At 24.4% G+C, this 20,705-nt stretch overlaps 1 protein-coding gene across 1 annotated transcript; it reads left to right on the top strand.

Moving 5' to 3' along the window:
- Nucleotides 1-4,685: 4,685 nt before the first annotated feature.
- Nucleotides 4,686-18,707, top strand: LOC113548819 (transcription factor Sox-9-B-like). The gene is made up of 5 exons (XM_026949895.1): nt 4,686-5,009; nt 10,939-11,085; nt 16,139-16,363; nt 17,016-17,191; nt 17,779-18,707. Exons 1-5 carry the CDS (start codon nt 4,816-4,818, stop codon nt 18,072-18,074), a joined length of 1,038 nt encoding a protein of 345 aa, XP_026805696.1. The 5' UTR covers nt 4,686-4,815; the 3' UTR covers nt 18,075-18,707.
- Nucleotides 18,708-20,705: the final 1,998 nt, after the last annotated feature.

The following is a 20,705-nucleotide window of genomic DNA, read 5'->3' as shown; positions in this document are numbered from 1 at the left end:
TTACTACTATTTTCAAACTAGAAAAGAATATCCATTTGAAAAAATTTATTTTGTTCGTCTAGTTTGTATTGAAGAAAGCACTGAAATTCAATTAAGAAGGTTTTACTTTAAATTAATTTTTTTTTTTACTTCGAATATCTCTTATAGTTTTATCTGAGATTACTGCCGTAGTTTCGTAGGTAAACTAATTAAATTAAATATTATATTATTTCAAAGCAATGTTCGAAGTAAAATCGCTATTCTGAACCAAACCGGATATATGTAGTTGAGACCATATTGTAACAAACAATCCATTCAGTGGTGACAGCTGATATAAGCCTCCAACATCTGGTACGACGTTTTTTTAAAACCAAAATATTTTTTGTAAAAATTTAAAACTTAATCAGTATATCTCAGAAATATGATATTTCAATATTGGGGAATTTTAACCGGATAAGTTAATTTATTATTTAGTAGATACATTATACATAATATATTATGTATACAATTTATCAGAAATAAGCATATAAGTACTTTATTGAAATATTTCAAACTTTGCACATTTATTTATTTTTGTCAATAGATAAAAATTTATTATGTTAGTTGTTTATTTTTTTTTTTTTTTTAATTGAAAATGATTAGTTATGTTTCACTATAAAATACAGCCTTTATACAGACTTTCTAAAATATTTCTATAAAAACATACAATTTACGTTTATTGTATACTTTTACTATGTGGACATCGATTGCATAATCAAAATGTAATCATTGTAATTTCATTTCACTTGTCATTTAATATAGTTTTTAATGATAAATATAGTTATTAAATTTTATACCCGCATTGTGAATACGATTGGAATCAAAATTAATATCGAGAGTTTGTATCAAATGTACACTATTTTATCGCTATTGGATCTTATGACAATAATAAGATACCACGAAGAATATACAAAAAATAAAAACTTAATAATTTACATTTATAATGGTATTTGTTTTTATGTATTTTTTTCACTAGACGCACATGGATACAATTCTAAATCAATTTAAATACACTGTCCCTGAATTTGCTATGATAAGCACTTTTAATATTATTGTTACTACCTAAATATTTATATTATATAGTACCCTAATCGAGAATAATTCATTGAAATTTAACTTATTATAACATAATAACAATTTGGTTGAAGGTTAAAATTAATGTACGATAGTTAAATAAAATAAACAAACAAGCCTTATTACACTAAATATTTAGTATAAAATATATGACAAAATCAAAACCTTTATGTTCGCTGTACGTATTGTGAAATATTTTTAAAAAATTGGGTCAAATCCAATTTATGGCGTAGGGTTAGTTTTTATATTAATTTCTTTTTTATTGTGATTTCCATATTTTACCTTTATAATAAATAAGTTTACTTTTTTATAATATAATAATACACGTACATTTTAATAATTATTTTTCATTTTAGATGGTAGAAAGATAATATTTAAAAACCTTGTGTTTAGTTTTAAATTATCATATTTCATAATATTATAATGCATTATAAATATATTTTAAATTTAGGCATGTAAATAAATAATAATACGTGATAATACAAATTGTCCTAAATGTCTTAATTTATGTATTGAAAATATGTAGATAATATTTATTATAGGTATTATTATTGAATTATCATATATAAGTAATAAATATCTATTACAATAAACAATAGTAGGCTGTAAACTATACAAACACTTATAAAGTTTGTATTTTATTTATGTAAAAATATTCGATGTTTAAAAATTTAATCAGTCTTGATATTATATTAATATATAACTGTTAATATATTTAAATATATTTATTAAATAAATATTAATAGCATTTAATAATCAATGGTAAGATATTTTAATACATTATAATAAATTATTATAACCTTTTATTATTTCATTTTAATTTCGATATTCGTTCATTAAATAAATTATAATTTAAAAATAGTCCTTTAAAATCATTGGAGTATTTTATTTTTTATTTTAAAGACTAACTACAAGATTTTCGTAAGTTTGGAATAATAAATATGAATTTAATAGTTTTTTGTTTACGGAAGAATAATTTTTTGTTTAATTTTAATTTTGATTTAAAAAAAATTGACAAAAAACTTATTTCAGCATTAATTATAGTTTATATTTTAAACTGCCAGTGGAAAGTTTGGTTAATTAAGTGATTTCATATTTGTCGAGTGAAAATATTATAATATACATACAATGTTCATACTATACGCGTATAACCGCCGACTCCGATCGGGTTTAAATAAATCTATTTTCCTATTGTTTTATGTTTTGTTACAGTTGAAATATATAGTACAAACACAATTATAATGATTGATTTTATGATTTTACACTTTCTAATTCTTGATATATTTTCTATATAAGCACAGAAAATTGGAGATAAATTCAACGAATGCTTAAACCTTAAACCGACGTAAATATAATATTATTATATCAGATTGGTATTCGACATCATGTGCTTACATAAAAAATATAAACAGAATTAAGAAATCAAATCACGAAAATGTTTATTGTAATTGTGTTTATAAGTTGATATTTGATTTTTAGATTTGTTTTTTTTTTAAATATATTTCTAAATATTTTTATACGGCATTTTTCTACCATGCATAAGCCTTATACTTGATACCTTATATTTTTTTACCTTTAATTTATGATTTCTACTAATATTATATTATGCTTTATTAGTAATATTATCTGTAATCAATGGAAGCCATATAAATAATTCGATAAATATTTGATTCTCGTGAGCCAAAACTAAATTTATGTATGAACCATGACTATATAGAAACTAATAGGAAGTTGAAAAAATAAAATGTTAACAGCCTCCAAGTTTCAAGAAATCTATTGATATAACTTTTTTTGAAAACGGTCCAGTATAATTATTTAAGAGTATATAGAGGACAAACAGACAAACAGACAAACAGACATTTATTTATTTTATTTGTTTAGATTGATGATAATTTCAAAAGGAATGTTGTACTTCAAATAATTAGTTTGAGTAAGTATAACACTACGGGAAAGAAGTTAAATCAATTTTAAATAGTTATCGATTAAGGGTTTCAAATCATGAGTTTTGTTAAACAAACATACTAACATTAAGATTCAAGAATTTTAATTTACTTTTTAAATTTTAAAACGTGTTTGCTTAGTTATTTTTCTTCAAATTAAATGTCACATCATATACTATCTTTTAATCAATCAAGTAACCAAAAAATCATTAATAAATGAAAATATGTTGTAATAAAATACAAGGTATGATATTTTTACTAGATAGCTTTTTTTTTATTATTCATATTATAAAATGTATTGTAACTTTGTGTTCGATAAAAACCTATTTTTATCTATCTAAACCTAACTGTATTATGTATAAAGATTTATAAACATCCCGGTACATATTTTAGCTTATAATACATTAAATATTGTAATAATGTTTATTCGTGCAGTATAAAAGTTTGATATTTGTTTGAACTGTATTGTCATATTTAGTTATTACTGAATTATTGTAACTAGACAAATACGTTTTCGGTAAAGGTTGAAAAAAATACTTGATTATAATATATAATCGTGCATATTATGTTTATCACCAATTAAATCTATTTTAATGTATCACTGCGATAACAATATCGACTGTTATTAAAAATGTAAATTAAACTACAATCTAGAGTATTGTCAGTGTTTAGTAGTGTAACTTTTACTATTTTGTTTATGTCAGCAGTGGATGGTCGTTTAATCCTTATGCACACTTGCTACTTTGTGTTAGTTACTATTTTACTAATAATAATGTAGGTATACTTTAATTATATTATTCATAAATAAAATAATTAATGTGTGACCCTAAACACTGTATCATTGTCTGAAGAGGGTAGGTATACGAAAAATATAATTTGCATATAATGTATTATATTCGCATTGTTAATTTAGATGATCGTTAACTTCAAACATTTTGCATAAATGGGTATGTATAATACTAGTGGTATAATTTTGTAAAGTATAAATTTTTGAAAGTTAAATAGGTATATATAGTAGGAAATATTACCCGTTACTTAAGATATCTCTAATTATCATAATATTAGGCAACTGACCCATCATGGAATATATTTATGTATATACCGTCAAATCTGTTTAGTCATAACAAGTGAAATATTGAATCATACTCATTCATCTATGCAAATGACCACACAATATAATGGGGTTGTGCAAGGAGCAGCGAAGGTATAAAATCGAGATCGGTAAGACATATTAAGTTCCGTTAAAATAAAAATCATTTTTAAATTTAAATCAAAAAAAAATGTACATTGAATATAACCGAAGCAAGTCAAATTTTCGTATGCAATTTTGTTATTCTAAACGAAGCCGTCGGGTAAAATATTAAAAAAAAAAAAAAAAAAAAAAATTAATCAATTTAGTTTTAAAGTTCTATTTCTGTCATTTCTGATTTCTATTTGTAATTTTTACTTTGATTTTTCAGGAATTAAAATAAATATATATCAAATTAAGTGTTCCGTAAAAAAAGCAATGTACAATTAAGTGGGGGAAGGGGTCTGCGGGAGTTCTGTTACGCTCCGCCTGGTCTAGCGTAGTGGGAGAAAAGATCCACGATAAGATCTATACGAGACGAGCGGACAGGATCTTCGTCCAACAGTACACAGCCTCATCTAGCTTGTGTTAGTTCGACCGACTCAACGGATTATTTAATTATTTTCGATACTTCATTCGTCTATATTCGTGATATTTTGTGCATCCGACTAGCTTTTATATATATTTTATTATTATTATTTTTATATAACTATAATGAACTGTTTGGTAAAATCACCCGGTCCGTCCGGTAAACCAGTGGTCACTATTACGGCGAGTGCGGCAGCGAGCGTAACAGCCGCAGCCAAGGCGGCAATGAGCAATGCATTAAAAGACAACGAGCAAATAAACGACGCTGTTAGCAAAGTTTTGGGTGGGTACGATTGGACTCTAGTGCCGGTTCCTGCCAAGTAAGTTTTTTTGTCATTTAATCTCGATAGTCCAATGATAATACCATGTATTGTATATGTTGTCGTAAACGGTGTATTTACATCGAAAATACGGTTTATGGCCTTGCGAAACTTTTAAACTAAATATTCTTATTCCACGTGTATTGTAGTCGCAGTTAAATTGTTAATTATCTTGCTCGTGGTTAGTACGTATGTTCCTTCATAATTTATAAATAATATAATAGTAACGTTTCCGTTGAAATGAGTTCAGAAAACACGTATTATTTTAGGTACAATCTACCATCACACGTAGCATCGTGGTTTTATAAACTGTAAATTTTAATTTTTTTTAACTATGGAATTAACTAGCATTCGTAACGTATGTGAATTTAAAGAATGTTCCATAAATGTAGCGGGCTTAACACGATTGCGCACTTTTTACCTTTTTACTTGCAAATTAACAATACAATACAATAATTGTTATTGTTGTTTTTAAAAAAATTCTCAATTTTGTTCTATAAGTTATTAATTATAATTTCTTTAAAATGTACGTACACTGCTAATACTCAGTATATCATATTATATTGTATTATAATAATATGCATATTTTATACCTTTTATTATATAATTATATGCATTGAAGTATTAAACTATTTTTAATACCGTCTAATTGGCGTATAATTACCTATATTTAAATTATAGTTTAATTAATTTTTGCAATGCGGTAGAAATATAATAACCTATATGAGGGTACTACTTACTATTGGTGAAATATCCAAACTTAAATAATTTTAACCAACAAAAAAAATATTGTTGTGCACAATCGTGCTGTGTTTTTTAATAGGTATAAAGGTAAAACGTGCGTAATTGTAGTCACTGAAAATAAACAACAATCTACATATATATATATATTGGTTTTGTTAATAATCTAGATTATTGTAACTATAATATTAGGTTTTATTTCGTTTACTTATACAACCCTACACAATTAAAAAACACTTATGACAAATCATCTTCATCACAATAATATTATCTTGTATTTATTTAAATGCATTGTATTCTCTGTCAGCGTTTCCCAAATAGTGAGTCGCGATCCACTACCGGGCAACGAAAATATAATGCCGGGTCGCAGAATTTAATAGAATTCTCATATTGAATTTTATTATTTATCATTTAGTTTGATAATTTGATACAAATAGTAACTATATTATAATTATTACATCGTTGTTGCAAATCAACGCTTCAATTTTATTGTACAATTCTATGTGGACATTCAAATGTGTTTTATTTTGCCTTTTTTTACACAATGGTAAATGTAAAATATTTTGGTGGGTCACGAAGAGGAAAAATATTAATTACCGAGCCAGCCCAAACAAGAGTTTAGAAAACGCTGTCCTATGTAATATGAACTAAATATTTAGTATGTAATTGCATTCATAATTAATGATTGATTGGTCCTTAGTGAGTTTGACTAATTTATTTATATTAATTATATTTTAAAATAATTTATTATTTTAATGTTAACCATTTTATGAAGCTATTTAATTATTGTTTTGGTAAAATAATTATAATAATAATTGTTTAAATAAATTTAATAATTATTATTATTATACTAGAATTAATCATTTTGTATTAACTGTTAATTCTGTTATATTGGAAGGGAATGGGTTAAATGGTTAATCACAGTGAAAGGAATATAATTAGGAAACGGATATGTGTTCAACAATAATTTGGGATTGACTGAGATAACTTGGGAAATATATTTTCTTGAAAGCCGTGAAAGATAGTGTCAGCGCGTGAGTAGAAAAGTTGTTGTTGTCAAACTAACCTAACGACCTGACACGAAAATAGATCCATACCACTTATAAATCCATCCCTTGTCGAACACTTCTAACCCACCCCAGTAGTTTAAATAGATGATTCTCAATTTTTCTTCTCTTCGACTCATATGTTTACGTCAACATTTTTTAAAAATTATATCTTTTAAAAAATTACCTCTAGTTTGATTTTTATGTTATATTCACATATATATTTTTTCTATACCTACTTATAAATTATAATGCATTAAAGTATATTAAAATTCTTAATTTAATAGTAATAAAAATCATTACTATTATAATATATATTATAAGCCTATTAATCGCTATTTTTATTTAAGTAGAAAGTACCTTACTTGCTTGAGTTAATGGATATTAGAGGATTAAAAGGGTTCCCTAATCCCAGTTTCTCAGTAGATTGGTGGTACGTCGTAGTGTCATATAAGATTTTCATTAAATTTAAGCGCAAGTAATTTATACTTTATTACAAAATAGTCTAAGAGTTATCGAAAAGTTCATATTTCAACTTGCGATGACATTTTATACTCCGAGTGGTTAAAAAAGGGATCAAGGAGTGATACAATGGGCATTTTTCTTTTGAAATCACTTTTTTAGTCATTAAAAAATCCCAAAAAGTTTTATATAAAATCTCAATATATATTATATTGTACGCGTAGTTTTTTTTTAATTTCTTGCCGTTGAAGAAAATTGTAAAAAATATAATAAAACGTTGAATAAAATAAATGTAATCAAGCGCCCTTCCCTTAAAAAAAAGAAGACCTACCATTTTCACCTCCGAACTCTGTGCAGGATCGTTTGTGTTTAATACTATATTAATTTTTTGATGAAATTTAAAATAAAAACACTAATTTTTTAGTGCTGATATTTTAAATTGAAATATAAATCTACATAAATGATTCTGTTAATGTTCATAAAAAATAGAATATAGAAATGATTAATTGTTGATAATACTTTTATTATGATTTTGAATGGCTAGTACCTAGGTTGACTGTATATACATTTGACAGTATTCTATCAGTATTAGGTATAAGTAAAAAACTGAATTAAAACGGGTTTAAAATTGAGGAAAACAAAAATAATAATATTATCTAACTAAAAGATGTTTAAAGTATAATAGAATGTAACACTTCTTTTGTTATAAAATGGAAAATTATAATTTAAAACCTTAAAAAAAGTTATTATTATTTCAATTTTATTTAAAATAGCCTCGTAATAATAACTAAAACCACTAATCACAAGAACAATATTGTTTAATATATTTTTGATTAATTATAATACATTACAAAGTAATGCATCATCCTATTTTTTGTACACCGATTTATTTTCTATTTATTATGTACCTATCATGTATTCATTAATGTAATGTTGACGACAATTTAATAAATAATAATAGTATTTTTTTCAAATTTATGTATCTTTTACGGGAAAAATATTTATAATATTAATTTATTACAATTTTATCAATGTAATAATCGGAACATTTTTTTTTCAAAGATATCTGTTTACGGATACAGATATGTATTTAAAAATAAATAAATTATGCATATTTGCGATATGAAGACCTGCGTACACATAATATTTGATAAGTAAATATTATGCTCTAGATGAATTAATTAAGGAATGTTAACAGTTTCTGTCGACAACATTGGCGGTATTTTTTTTACGTCCATCCTACCGGAAGATAAGAGACGACCGGAAGTTCTTTAGTAAGACATTATACAACGTGGATGAAATCTAATTCGATAGGCTATTAGTTGTATATCTATGTGAAGTGTATGTTATAATAAAAATAATATCAGCATAACTATACTGATAGCGGTCTTTGTGATCCAACGCCTACGAGGTCCCAAACACAAATCTAAATCGAAAAAAAAAAAAATTATAAAAATATTTGTTAATTTTATCTGACGCCTAGTGTCATGTCATGATGATCAATATTCCAAACACTAGAATCAGCTAATTTTTGTTTAAACATCAAACACAAACCACGGTCGATCGTAAATAACCCTGTGGTAAAAAGGACGAAAGTGAATTTTCATTCAAACCACACGTGTCTGCCATTAAGTAAAAAAGGATGTACAATTGTTTTTTTTTAAATCGATAAAATATATTCTTTAAATAAACAAAGTTGTAGGGGTAATAAATACAATGTCTTAACAGTTTCAAAAAAATAAATTTAAGCAATCATTTTGGAGAAAATATACGAAAAATTATATTTTAGGTTTAGTCTAATATAATATTAAGTATTGTACCAAGTATTCAATAATAAAAAGTTAACTTTTTCTATTATTTTTTAACTACTCAATAAAAAAATATATGTATAATATTATACGTTTAGTTTCTTTTAAACATAATGCAAATAAGCAATTTGTGGAATTCTATTATAGTATTATGAAATAGTAATGTTACTTATATAGTATTATATGTTATCTATTATAGATATCAGGCTGAAATTAAAAACTCAAAAGAGTGTTTAAGGTATTCGTATTGAAAAATAAAGGGCAAGATGTCTCCGCAACGTAGTTTGTATTCATCTCATCTACACTGGCACGTGACAACTCATAACTATTCTTCGCATTTAAAATTTCATGATTACAAATACATTTAGCGTTTTATTAAGATAAACTTTAAATTTTAATACAAAAATTTATGAGAATAATAATATATTATAATGAATGCAATTTGAGGTATTACATTTACCTTAAGCTGAATAATATTAGATAAAAATCGTTCAATTAATACATATTTGAATAATTATGATAATTTAATTAAAATTTCAAATTATACTATCATGTACCTATTGTACCTATTATACTTATAGTAGGTATGTTATGTATAGGGATTTTAGTTGATTATATATTTCAAAATGAGTTCTTCAGAAAATTTTTAATTAACAGGTTAAACTAAAATGTTAAACATTCATTGATCTCAATAAATATCGAATGTGATATTAAATTAAAATTTGTCTCTTTATACTAAGCTGTCGACATTAAAGTTATAGAATATTCTTAAGCAAAACTATAGGGATAAAATGGGTAAAACAAAAGTAGTTTGTACGTATGTCTTTGAAACTTAGTGTCCAATTACCTAATTACCATATAGTTCCTAAAACATTTAATCGTGTTAATAATAGTATTTTAAGAAATATGTATTGTGATTTTGTTAAAATAAACTATAATGAAGCGTGAACTAATAAAACCACAATAGGTCGTAATTATAATATAATTATGTATTAAGCCCTCGCCGATCGCTGCTATAATTAATTTTATTGCATGTTTTGTGTAATTTATGAACGACACTTTTTTTACAGTTCGTAATTCCTTCGTTTACGAACCGTGGCAATCGCGTAGGTATACTTAATTATTGTAATGCTTATACAAATTACATACGTTTATATGTTTTGTCATATCTTTTCGGAAACATATGAGTTTTGGACATCTACCAATACGTATTTCGGTTGAAACTCGCAAGGGAAGATACTATCAGTCGCCTGTCTTCACTATTAATTTAACTAAACCGTTATAGCAGCTAACTTTGAGGTTTTTTATACGAAATTTATAATGCTGATATAAATAGTAAACGTTTTTATTTTGTACAATAAACTATACTAAACTAGAAACATGTAATTTGAGAATAGCATTTTAATTATAATATATATAATGCTTATAGCAGATACTCATATAGAACTCATATAGAAATATATTAATAATAATTAATATGTTTATATAAAATACGTCTGATGTAAAATTATGTTAGGTACCTCATCTATCTATTATGTTTATTTAAACTATACGTGTTTGACAATAAACACATCATATAAAAATCTATTTTTTTTTCAATACGAATTTTAATAACCTTACATTTTAGTTATTTGAAAATAGATATAAGTATTATTTTATTATCTTTGTTTTCGTATTTAATGATAGTATATATTATTATGTATTTTTATAATAATATACATTGATATTAATTTATAAAGTTTGTAAATCATTTTGTCGTTAAGGTACCTACTACCTGGTACTTAAGTTCATATTTTGGGTCATTATAATATTGTAATTATTTGTACAATTTACTAATGTACATCTTAATAAAAGATAAATTTTATTTTTTAGACCCCCTACAGAGAAGAAAAATTATCATGTAAAGAGACCAATGAATGCTTTTATGGTGTGGGCTCAAGCTGCGCGTCGTAAACTTGCTGATCAGTATCCACAGCTTCACAACGCCGAGCTCAGTAAAACGCTTGGACAACTGTGGAGGTAAACATTATACAATACATGACGTCTTTTCAGTATTCAATATGTAAAGATCCAATGATTTAATTTGATAATAGTATGTAATGTAGTGGTTAGCATATTATGGTTGAGTATAATACACTGTAAAATAATGAAATTATTCAAAAAATGTATCTACATAAAAAGAATGTTATAACACTTATAATTATTTTTTTTTGTTTCTAAAAACTAAATATCTGTTATTTTATGAATTAAGACATTTAAAACCATAAAATGTCATAAAAATTACATTTATTACCTATAGTGGTAGCAAAATATATGTTTTCCACAATTTGATAAGAAGATCGATATAGAATTTTTGTTAGTTGTGTATAGTTAATTTAATATATTAATTTTTATTTGTATTCATATACTATATTGTTTGATATATCAACGGTACGGTACATAATAAATCATGTTAAAATAAACAATTTTCAATTTTGGACTTGAAAACAGTGTAAAGGTTGTGTTCAGATACGTTATTGTTATAGTGTTTATAATATATTACTGTGTATAACTGTTTTGTTTCAGAAAATGGATAATAGGCATCTAATTAAATTTTAAAAGCCACAACAAATTTCAGCTTATAAATATTTTAATTCAAATTGTATAATTACATAGGATACCATAATATTACATAATACCTATAGTACCTGCTTATAAAGTATACAATATATGTAATATATCAGTTATATATTTTTGATAAATAACTTTCCTTTTAAAAATAATTGATTAAGTAAAAATTCTAATAAATAGGTAAATTATTATTTATATAGCTTTTACCTAACACGAATTACGTTTTTTTTACCATCCTATTTTATTGAAAACGTGGCTACGTCGTCACTCATCATACTTTAATAACGTAGATATTACGAAATATTCTATAGAATTTCATGTATTTGAAAAATGTCATTTAAAATTTTTTTAAACATAATAAATATAAAAATTTACATAATTTGAAGAAAGTTCAAATATATATTAATATTAATAAAATATATTTATATATACAAAGTGATTCAAAATTTATGTTAAAACTGTTTCATCATATAAATATTTAAAGTAGAGAAAATGTTTAATACAAAAGATTTTTTTATTTAGATTATTAAGAGATATCCTAAATTATATTTACATTTTATAATTTCATAGTTCTTATAATATTTTGGTGACCATTTTGGGGGTCAACTATATAAATGTTGTTGGAAACTTATACTTTTTTTTACAAACATAATGTGAAGACATTTTCTTGATAAATTTTGGTGATTTAACAACAATAATTAATGTAAAACTCTATGCTTTAGAGTGATTTAAAGTTTTTAGAAAATTACGTTTTGACCACATGTCACAAACTAGCTAATGTTGTGTGTGGTCAAAATGCAATTTAAAAAAAAACTTTAAATTACTTTCAAGCATAGAATTTCGCATTAATTAATATTGTTCAATTACAAACATTTATTAAAAAAATTCTTTAAATTGCGTTTACAAAAAAAGTAATAGGTTCCCACTTAGTCTTCTAAAATGTATAGGTAATGTTTGTGGTTTGTACCTATCCAAGATCAATAATAATAAACATAAAATATTTGTTTCATAGTTGATAGGTAGATAGATACCATAATAAAAATACAAAATTCTTTCATTGATTAGTTTTATATTTATATACCTATGGTTAAAATTTGAATCATGAAGTATTTTTACTTTTTTTATTTTTTGGTTTGGGCGGTATTAATTCAAAGAGGAGTTAAAACCTAAAATCAATGATTATATCTGAGTTCAGTTTAAAATGATGGTAAACACGCTTTACATATTAAAGTGCTGACAAATAATACTTCTATTAGTGAGCAATGCTAAGTGCTAAAAGTGATATTTTTAACCGATAAAATGCAAGTAAAGATAAATATAACAAATAAAATACCCTTTAATACATTGTATCTTCATTTTGTAACTAATAAATACAGCATAGATGTAGTATTATATACATATTAAATCTATATATAGCCATAATATTTCATATTATTGATTAAGCAAAATATATAATTAATATTTGTGTTGTGTAAGCATTTTATCTTATAAGATTCTGCTTATTCTTGTTTAAATATATATATATATATTTTCATTAAACATTATTTGTAATATATTGACTATTTGTCATGTTATTTTTTATTTATTTTATTTAGTATTAATGTTGATTTTATAACTTTAAGGAACAATTATTAAATTGTTGTTGCATAATTATACATATATTTGTATGACATTCATGATTAATAGGACTGTGAATCAAATGCACTAAAAAAGTGTTAAATATGCATGCATTTATGCATTACAAACAGGCAAAACATGCAATTTAAATTCAAAAAATTCCCTATAAAAATGTTGAAATGTAAAAATAATATCGAAAATTGATTTTAATAATAAAAAAAGTTCTTTATTTGTGTACTTAATCAAAGAAATATTTGATACATCATTCTTTAGATCTTTTGGGTTCTAGGTATTTAAACTATTAAATTTAAATTGCTCACTTTCAAAATAAGAACTGTATTGGATAATCAGCGATTTCTTTGTATTTCCGAACTTAAACAATCTTCTATATCGATGCAAATATATTTTTGTATACTAAAAATGAATTCAGACGTCATAGTGGTATAATTGAAGTATGCTAGTTACTACTTATTAATTACTCTAGTATATTTAAAATACTTATGTTTTCTTCTTCTCCTCTTAATATTTTTGATATATTATAAACAATTTGAACGCCTTCATTTAAAAAAAAAACTGTTTCTGGTTAATCATAGTTTCAGTTTGGCATTTCAAATCATTAACTAGGCTGAAATATCTTAAACAATTTGTATCGCTTCTAATATATGCTATGCCTTGATTTAAAGACAGGCTATCGCCAGAGGAAGACATTCAAAATTGGTTTTTATAAAATCTAAATTACTTTTATTCTACGAGGCTTTAAAATGTTACTGAGCACTCTTGATTGAACGAGCTTCATCTTAATCAAAACTTTCAACGATTTCTTTAACAATATGAAAGTTGTCACTATAATGTATAATACATTAAAGCAGAAGTCCACAATATAGGTTTATTAGAAAAATTATTTAGATCAAATATACCGAAAAAATAAAAATATTTTAAGAAAATAAGCATCAATACGAAGAAATCATAAAAATATGCGATCATATAATATGTCCTAGTCCGTAAATGCAAAATTATTGTTCGATGAGTTAGTTAGCATTTTTTAGATTCAATAATTTCATTTTTACAAATTATATTTCATTTTATATTTGATTCTTATACTAGATAGTTATTTAACATGTTAGAGAAATAAAACAATTTATTAATATATAGGTATACTTTAAATGTTTATAATATTTTAATAATCTTTGTTAACACTAAGCTTTTGGGTTTCAATAAATATTGGTTATTAATTATTTTTTTTTTATTTTAATAAAAATAACTTGGTTAAAATATTAACTAATGAGCAAGAATATATTTAATTATATACAGTAACCAGTAACTACTAACTCCCTTGTAAATATATTATACATTTATAACGTATATTTAAATATAATAAATAAAATATAACATTAGTGGTTTTAAAAAAAATATAAAATCCTTTAATTTTTCTTAAACTTAGGAAGTTATTAAAGATTACTTACTGTACTATGTATTACTTTTTCTAAATTTTTTCAATGATAATATAATAATTAAAAATATTAGTGACAATTTCATGTTATATAATAATACTCGTATAACATGTTTATAACCACATAATCTTGGTAAAAATAAAATAATGTTTAATATAATAATGTTAAAAAGTTAGTCCCATCGGTTTAGGAAAAAATCGTATATATTTATGAGATTAAAGTTTATGCACTAAATTCAGTTTAGCTGTTTTATTTAAGTGTGTACGAGTTTTTTATAACTTTTTATTTTTCAATTTTACAGTAAATACTTTTCAGAGGTTTTTTATTATGATGAATAATTCACATATTATGTAAAAATGGCTGTTGAGGGATAGGTATATTATGTAGATACACGCAAACGTGAAACGTGATGTAATAATGGCATATGCGCGTGGACAACTATATATTACTGTTTAAAGAAATTCACCTTTTTATTACAATACGTACTATAACTTTTCGTCATAATAATATCTCTGTTCTTCAATTTGTTTTTCTTTTTAACTCATCTACTTTGTAGTGGAGCGTAAAATATTAATATTAAAATGGGAAAGGTCATACTCCACAGAGAGACACTCCCGCATTTAATTAGTCTTTTTTAGAAATGGTAATATGACATAATACAGGGAGTGTCTAGGGACGGATATGCCAGCACACGAGCATCTGGGACAAATCGGACGTACGTTTAATTGTCCGTTTATTTTCAACCCTAAGCATGTTAACCCTTTGGGTACGTCAAATATTAAAAAAACATGAGGAATGCATTTTTCATCCCTTGGCTGGTTGACAACAGGTGCCTAAAACATAAGGATAAAACAATAAAAATAAAACGAATAGTTCCGGTATTCTATAATAATATTATATAATATTTGTGATTTTCGCACGTATTTTTTTTAAGGCGTTCATCAAAAATCACATAGAATAATAATATAATACGACATAGTATGTTAGTGAAGATATAATAATTTGAACTATGAAAAAGTCTTGTATATTCCGAGGAGAGGTCATATCTCATGTATTATGTACAAAGCTATACCGTAGTAAATTAAGAACGTTAAATTTATAATTTCCAAGGCCTAAAGTGTAATATTAACGGTTAGCATATCTAGTTTCGTACATTACAGAACCTAAATAGCAAATACATTACAACTTTATGAGATTATATGAGCTAAGCATTTAATTGTCTGTAACGATTAACGATGTATAACCATATTAAATTTAGTTTAGTATATTGAACGAAAGTATTTTAAAAAGTGTTTTGATAAACAAATGTTAATGCGCATTCGTAATATCTTATATTATACGAACTATTATATCCGACTATAGTGACTATTGTTTTTTTTAAAAATAATTTTTAGACTTTTGAGTGGAGACGATAAACAGCCGTTCATAGAAGAGGCTGAAAAACTGCGAGTGCTTCACAAGAACAGATATCCCGATTATAAATATCAACCACGTCGGCGCAATAAGGCGGCTAAAGGAATACCCAAAATACAGGACAAAACCAAACATGATAAATCTGAACCAATCGATTCTCAGTATCAACAGCATTTAAAACACGACATGTCAATGAACTGTAACAGGTAATAATAATTATTTAAAATTATCTTTGTGTATTATAAATTATTTATTTATATGAATGTACATTTATATTTTGTGTTTTTGCTGGTAATATTATAGACTATAATCTGTATATACATAGCAAACAATTTGGCCATAGTTTCATATTATTTTGTTTTCGTACGTACGTTAGTAAAACTTATAATTATTTATCAGATTGTATATGATAATCTCAATAATTTCATAATATTCAAAAAATATTAATATCAACTTTAATTATGTTACATTACTATGCGTGGAATTTAAAACGTTTACAGATAGATGCACACGTCATATTAAAGTATTAAACACACGATGATACATAACATTTTTGATGTATTAAAATATAAATAAAAAGTAGATAGATACAGATTTATAGGTGTTGCATTTAAATTAGTTTTAAGAAACCTAAATTCAGATAAACCAAAAATTTACATTTTGTATATTGAATTCCTTACTACATTATGTATAACATGTTTTAACTATATAAGCATACATTTTGATTAATTATCGATTAGGTTAAATATAGCTTCTGATTTGAATAATAAACATTTTCATTGTATGTGGATAGTTAGTTATAATTTATAATAACAATTATTATTTATGTTTATACTAGTTTATTTTATTTTTTAATAGCACCACTAGTACTCGCCCGATTAAACAAGAAATGATTCCTGCTAGCTCATCATCGACCAGTAGTAGTAGTCCATCCGGTTCACCACCAGAACCACTGACTCCTCCTACTACTCCAAACTATTACCCAGCCAAACCCAAAAATGGTTATTGCAATGCTACACACACTGTTTGTTATGGTAAGCATTGAACTACTTTAATACTATGCCATTCTATTTTAATTTAAAACACCTGGGAAATTGCTATGCACCTTATATGTATATTATACGAAAAACTATTCTGAGCGGAGACAATACGATATCCTTTAAGGATATTTTATAATTTATTAATATTAGGTACTCTATATGTATTACATTTTTCTTTAGTTTTACGATGGATTAGACTAATTTATGGAAAAATTTGAAAACATCTTCAGGGATTGTCGTATAAAAATTTAGAAAAATTGGTTAAGTAATTTCCTCGATTAGCGCTGGTAAACTAAAAACCACCTAGTACATTTTTTAATAGTATAGAACTATAGACTATAGATTATTATAAATATCATAAAAATCTATTTTGTCGATATTAATGTTGAGAAATAAACTCATTTTTCCATATTTTTTATTTTTTCCTATTTATTTCAAAAATAACATTAATAAAGTGTCTTGAAAAAACCCATATACATACATACATTGTGAAACCAATACTTTCATCGTCCTGCTCAGAGTCTTAAGACAATTTCATTTATTAATAATAATCAAAAAATACATAATAATTCCTATTCAAGGTGAATCGGGCGAATCTGCGATAGATTACAGCCTTGATTTTGGTCGTATGGACGATCTACCGGCGGTGGAGGCTATCGGAGCTGACATGGTGGACAGTTCGGAACTGGATCAGTACCTAACGATGGGTAACCAATACCCATCCATATCAAGCAGTTGTGTCGACCCTGCAGAACAATATTATTATCATGCCAGGTATCACGAAATGCAACCGAATACGGCCAAGCAACATTTTTCGGTACATCAAACGTCATACCAGCCGTCTTATCAGTACGTCGTCAACAACTATAATAACTAACTTATATATTTATAATATATATATATATAGACATATATATCATATTTTGTATTTATTATAATATGCCGGTACTATTTTATGTCTATTTTTTTCACATGTGAAATACTCAAAGAATACTTGTTAGATGTTAGGCGGTAAAAATTGTAAACGTTAAACATTATTACATTAAAATATAGTCACCACGGTGTATGGTATATATTATTTCCCCCCGTATTCACAATAACCGAATATTGGTATGACTGATATTATAGTAATGAGGAATTGAGGAATAATTTTTTAAACGTCTAAAAAAATAATAATATTAATCATTAAAACAATATTTTTATCTACTTGATAATATAATATATGAGTAAGTTGCGACTAAAACGTTTGTATTGAAACAGAATTTTAAATATTAATTAAATTATTTTTATATTTTATTTTCATAAATAATTAAATATTACCGATGTTCACACGGACAATTTCAATAATCTCATTAGTTCCAATAATGCGTCTCCTACGCATTAATTGTTTAGATAAGGGCGAAGTTTTGAAGTTATTCAAGGGCTGTGGGAGTTTTTATGTATGAGAAATTTTTTATATACAATGATCATTAATTACATTATACATGAGTTTCACTGTTGTCTAATGATAACATGCATTGACATATTATATTATTCATTGCTTGTAATAAGTGTTAATAATTTTTCACATTGATAAAATTGATTATTTTTGTATAATAGTATTTAGTTTGATTTTCATGGGAAATAAAAAAATAATACCAATTAATTTATCAAGTTTATTTTTAAACATTATACAATTAATTCATTCATTTACTGTATAACCAATATAACATTTAATATATAATACTATTATACTACGTATATATTATGAAAAATATTAATATATATTGTATTGTGCAGCGGTTCTCAATCTTTTATGTACCACCTACGTGTTTTGAAAATTTGCACGTACCACTAGATTACCATTAAGTATATAATGCTTAATAGATATTAATAATAATTCTAATTTTTTTCTTAAAGTCACGTATGATATCAGCTTTTCTGTGTAGTACGTACCACCGGTTGAGAAACGCTGGTATATATAAATATTATAGGCACGGTAAAAATTAACGATCAATACTAGGTCACTATACGTATATTATAAAACTTTAATAATAATAAATATAATACCTAACTTTATGTTTCAAATTCACTTGAGAAGAAAAATAATTTAAATCATATAATTAAGAACTGAAAGCTTATTGGGCGTGGTACCTAGTATTGTATTTGTGAAAATTATTATTATTCATTGTCTATGTTCAACTTAAATAAACGCGTCATACCTTAATTATATTTTAATGATTTTTATTTAAGAAATGCAGAATTTTGCGTCTTTAAGTAACTCACTTTAAGTAAACTCATTTCAAAATACAAACTCATCCCTTCCCCAATAAAGATAACAATTATTATATTATAAGGAGATAAACTAAACATAATTAATTAATTACAATCACTATTTTGAATTTCTATCAGACTAATAATCCAAAATTCTTTTAATATATACATTATATTCAAATAAATAGCATTTTTTTTACAATAATATTGTAAATATTGCGAAAATACAACCTTTATTTTTTTTTATTTGTTAAAAATTCATGATGTTTATTATGCATTTCTGTATACGGTCAATCTAAAATTCTAACTTGAGTTAGCATTTAAATTTACAATAAATATATATATATATATATTTAATGTATATTTTAATTTCATGTTTTAATTTAATAATCTTTTAAATACTTTAACTTATGATAGTTGTTTAATTATAATTTATATTGTGTTAAGTTAATATTTATTACTTAAGACATAGTTGGTTAGATTATTATTATTATTATTATTATTATTACATTTTTAATTTATTTAATACGCTTATAAAATAATATATATATATATATATATATATATATTATGTATTTAAATTTGTACTTTTTCAAAATTATATTTGAAATTTTTTTTTTTAAATTGTCCTTTTATAATTTATGTATTTTTAAGACTCAATAATTTTAAAAGTTTTAAGTTTACAAATGTTAACTTGGATTTTATTTTTTAGATATACATAACATTTAATAGATTAAAGATAACAGATACTTTTAGAACGAGACGTTTTACAAATAAGATAAAATATGAATAATATTTATTGGTTGAAATCCTTTAGTTTTCACAATTATAATTGTATTCATAGCTCTTATATTTTATACTTATTTAAATAAAGTGTAGATTTCTAATGAAATTATAATATTTTAATTCAATTATCGCTTTTATAATTTGTTTTCAATAATGTTACATTAATTAATTATATATTATGTATGTTACTATAAGATGTTTATAATTTAACCTATAATATTTAAATCATAAAATATTATACTTATTACTTCTTTATAGGTTATATAGGTTGTTTATGAATAATACAATATTAAAATGTATTGTTGACATTAAAATGTTCTTTTGTACTTTAATTGTATATAAGATTATTGTTGTTGTTTATTCTACATCTATAATGAGTAGAATTAGAATATTTGTATAATCATACAAGTTTTATAAAACTATACCTTTTATTACTTATATTCTACAAAAAAAAAATAATAATAATAAT

Source organism: Rhopalosiphum maidis, chromosome 4 (genome assembly GCF_003676215.2).
Source record: "Rhopalosiphum maidis isolate BTI-1 chromosome 4, ASM367621v3, whole genome shotgun sequence".
NCBI classification, from domain to species: domain Eukaryota; kingdom Metazoa; phylum Arthropoda; class Insecta; order Hemiptera; family Aphididae; genus Rhopalosiphum; species Rhopalosiphum maidis.
This window is presented reverse-complemented; position numbering and strand designations above follow the sequence as displayed.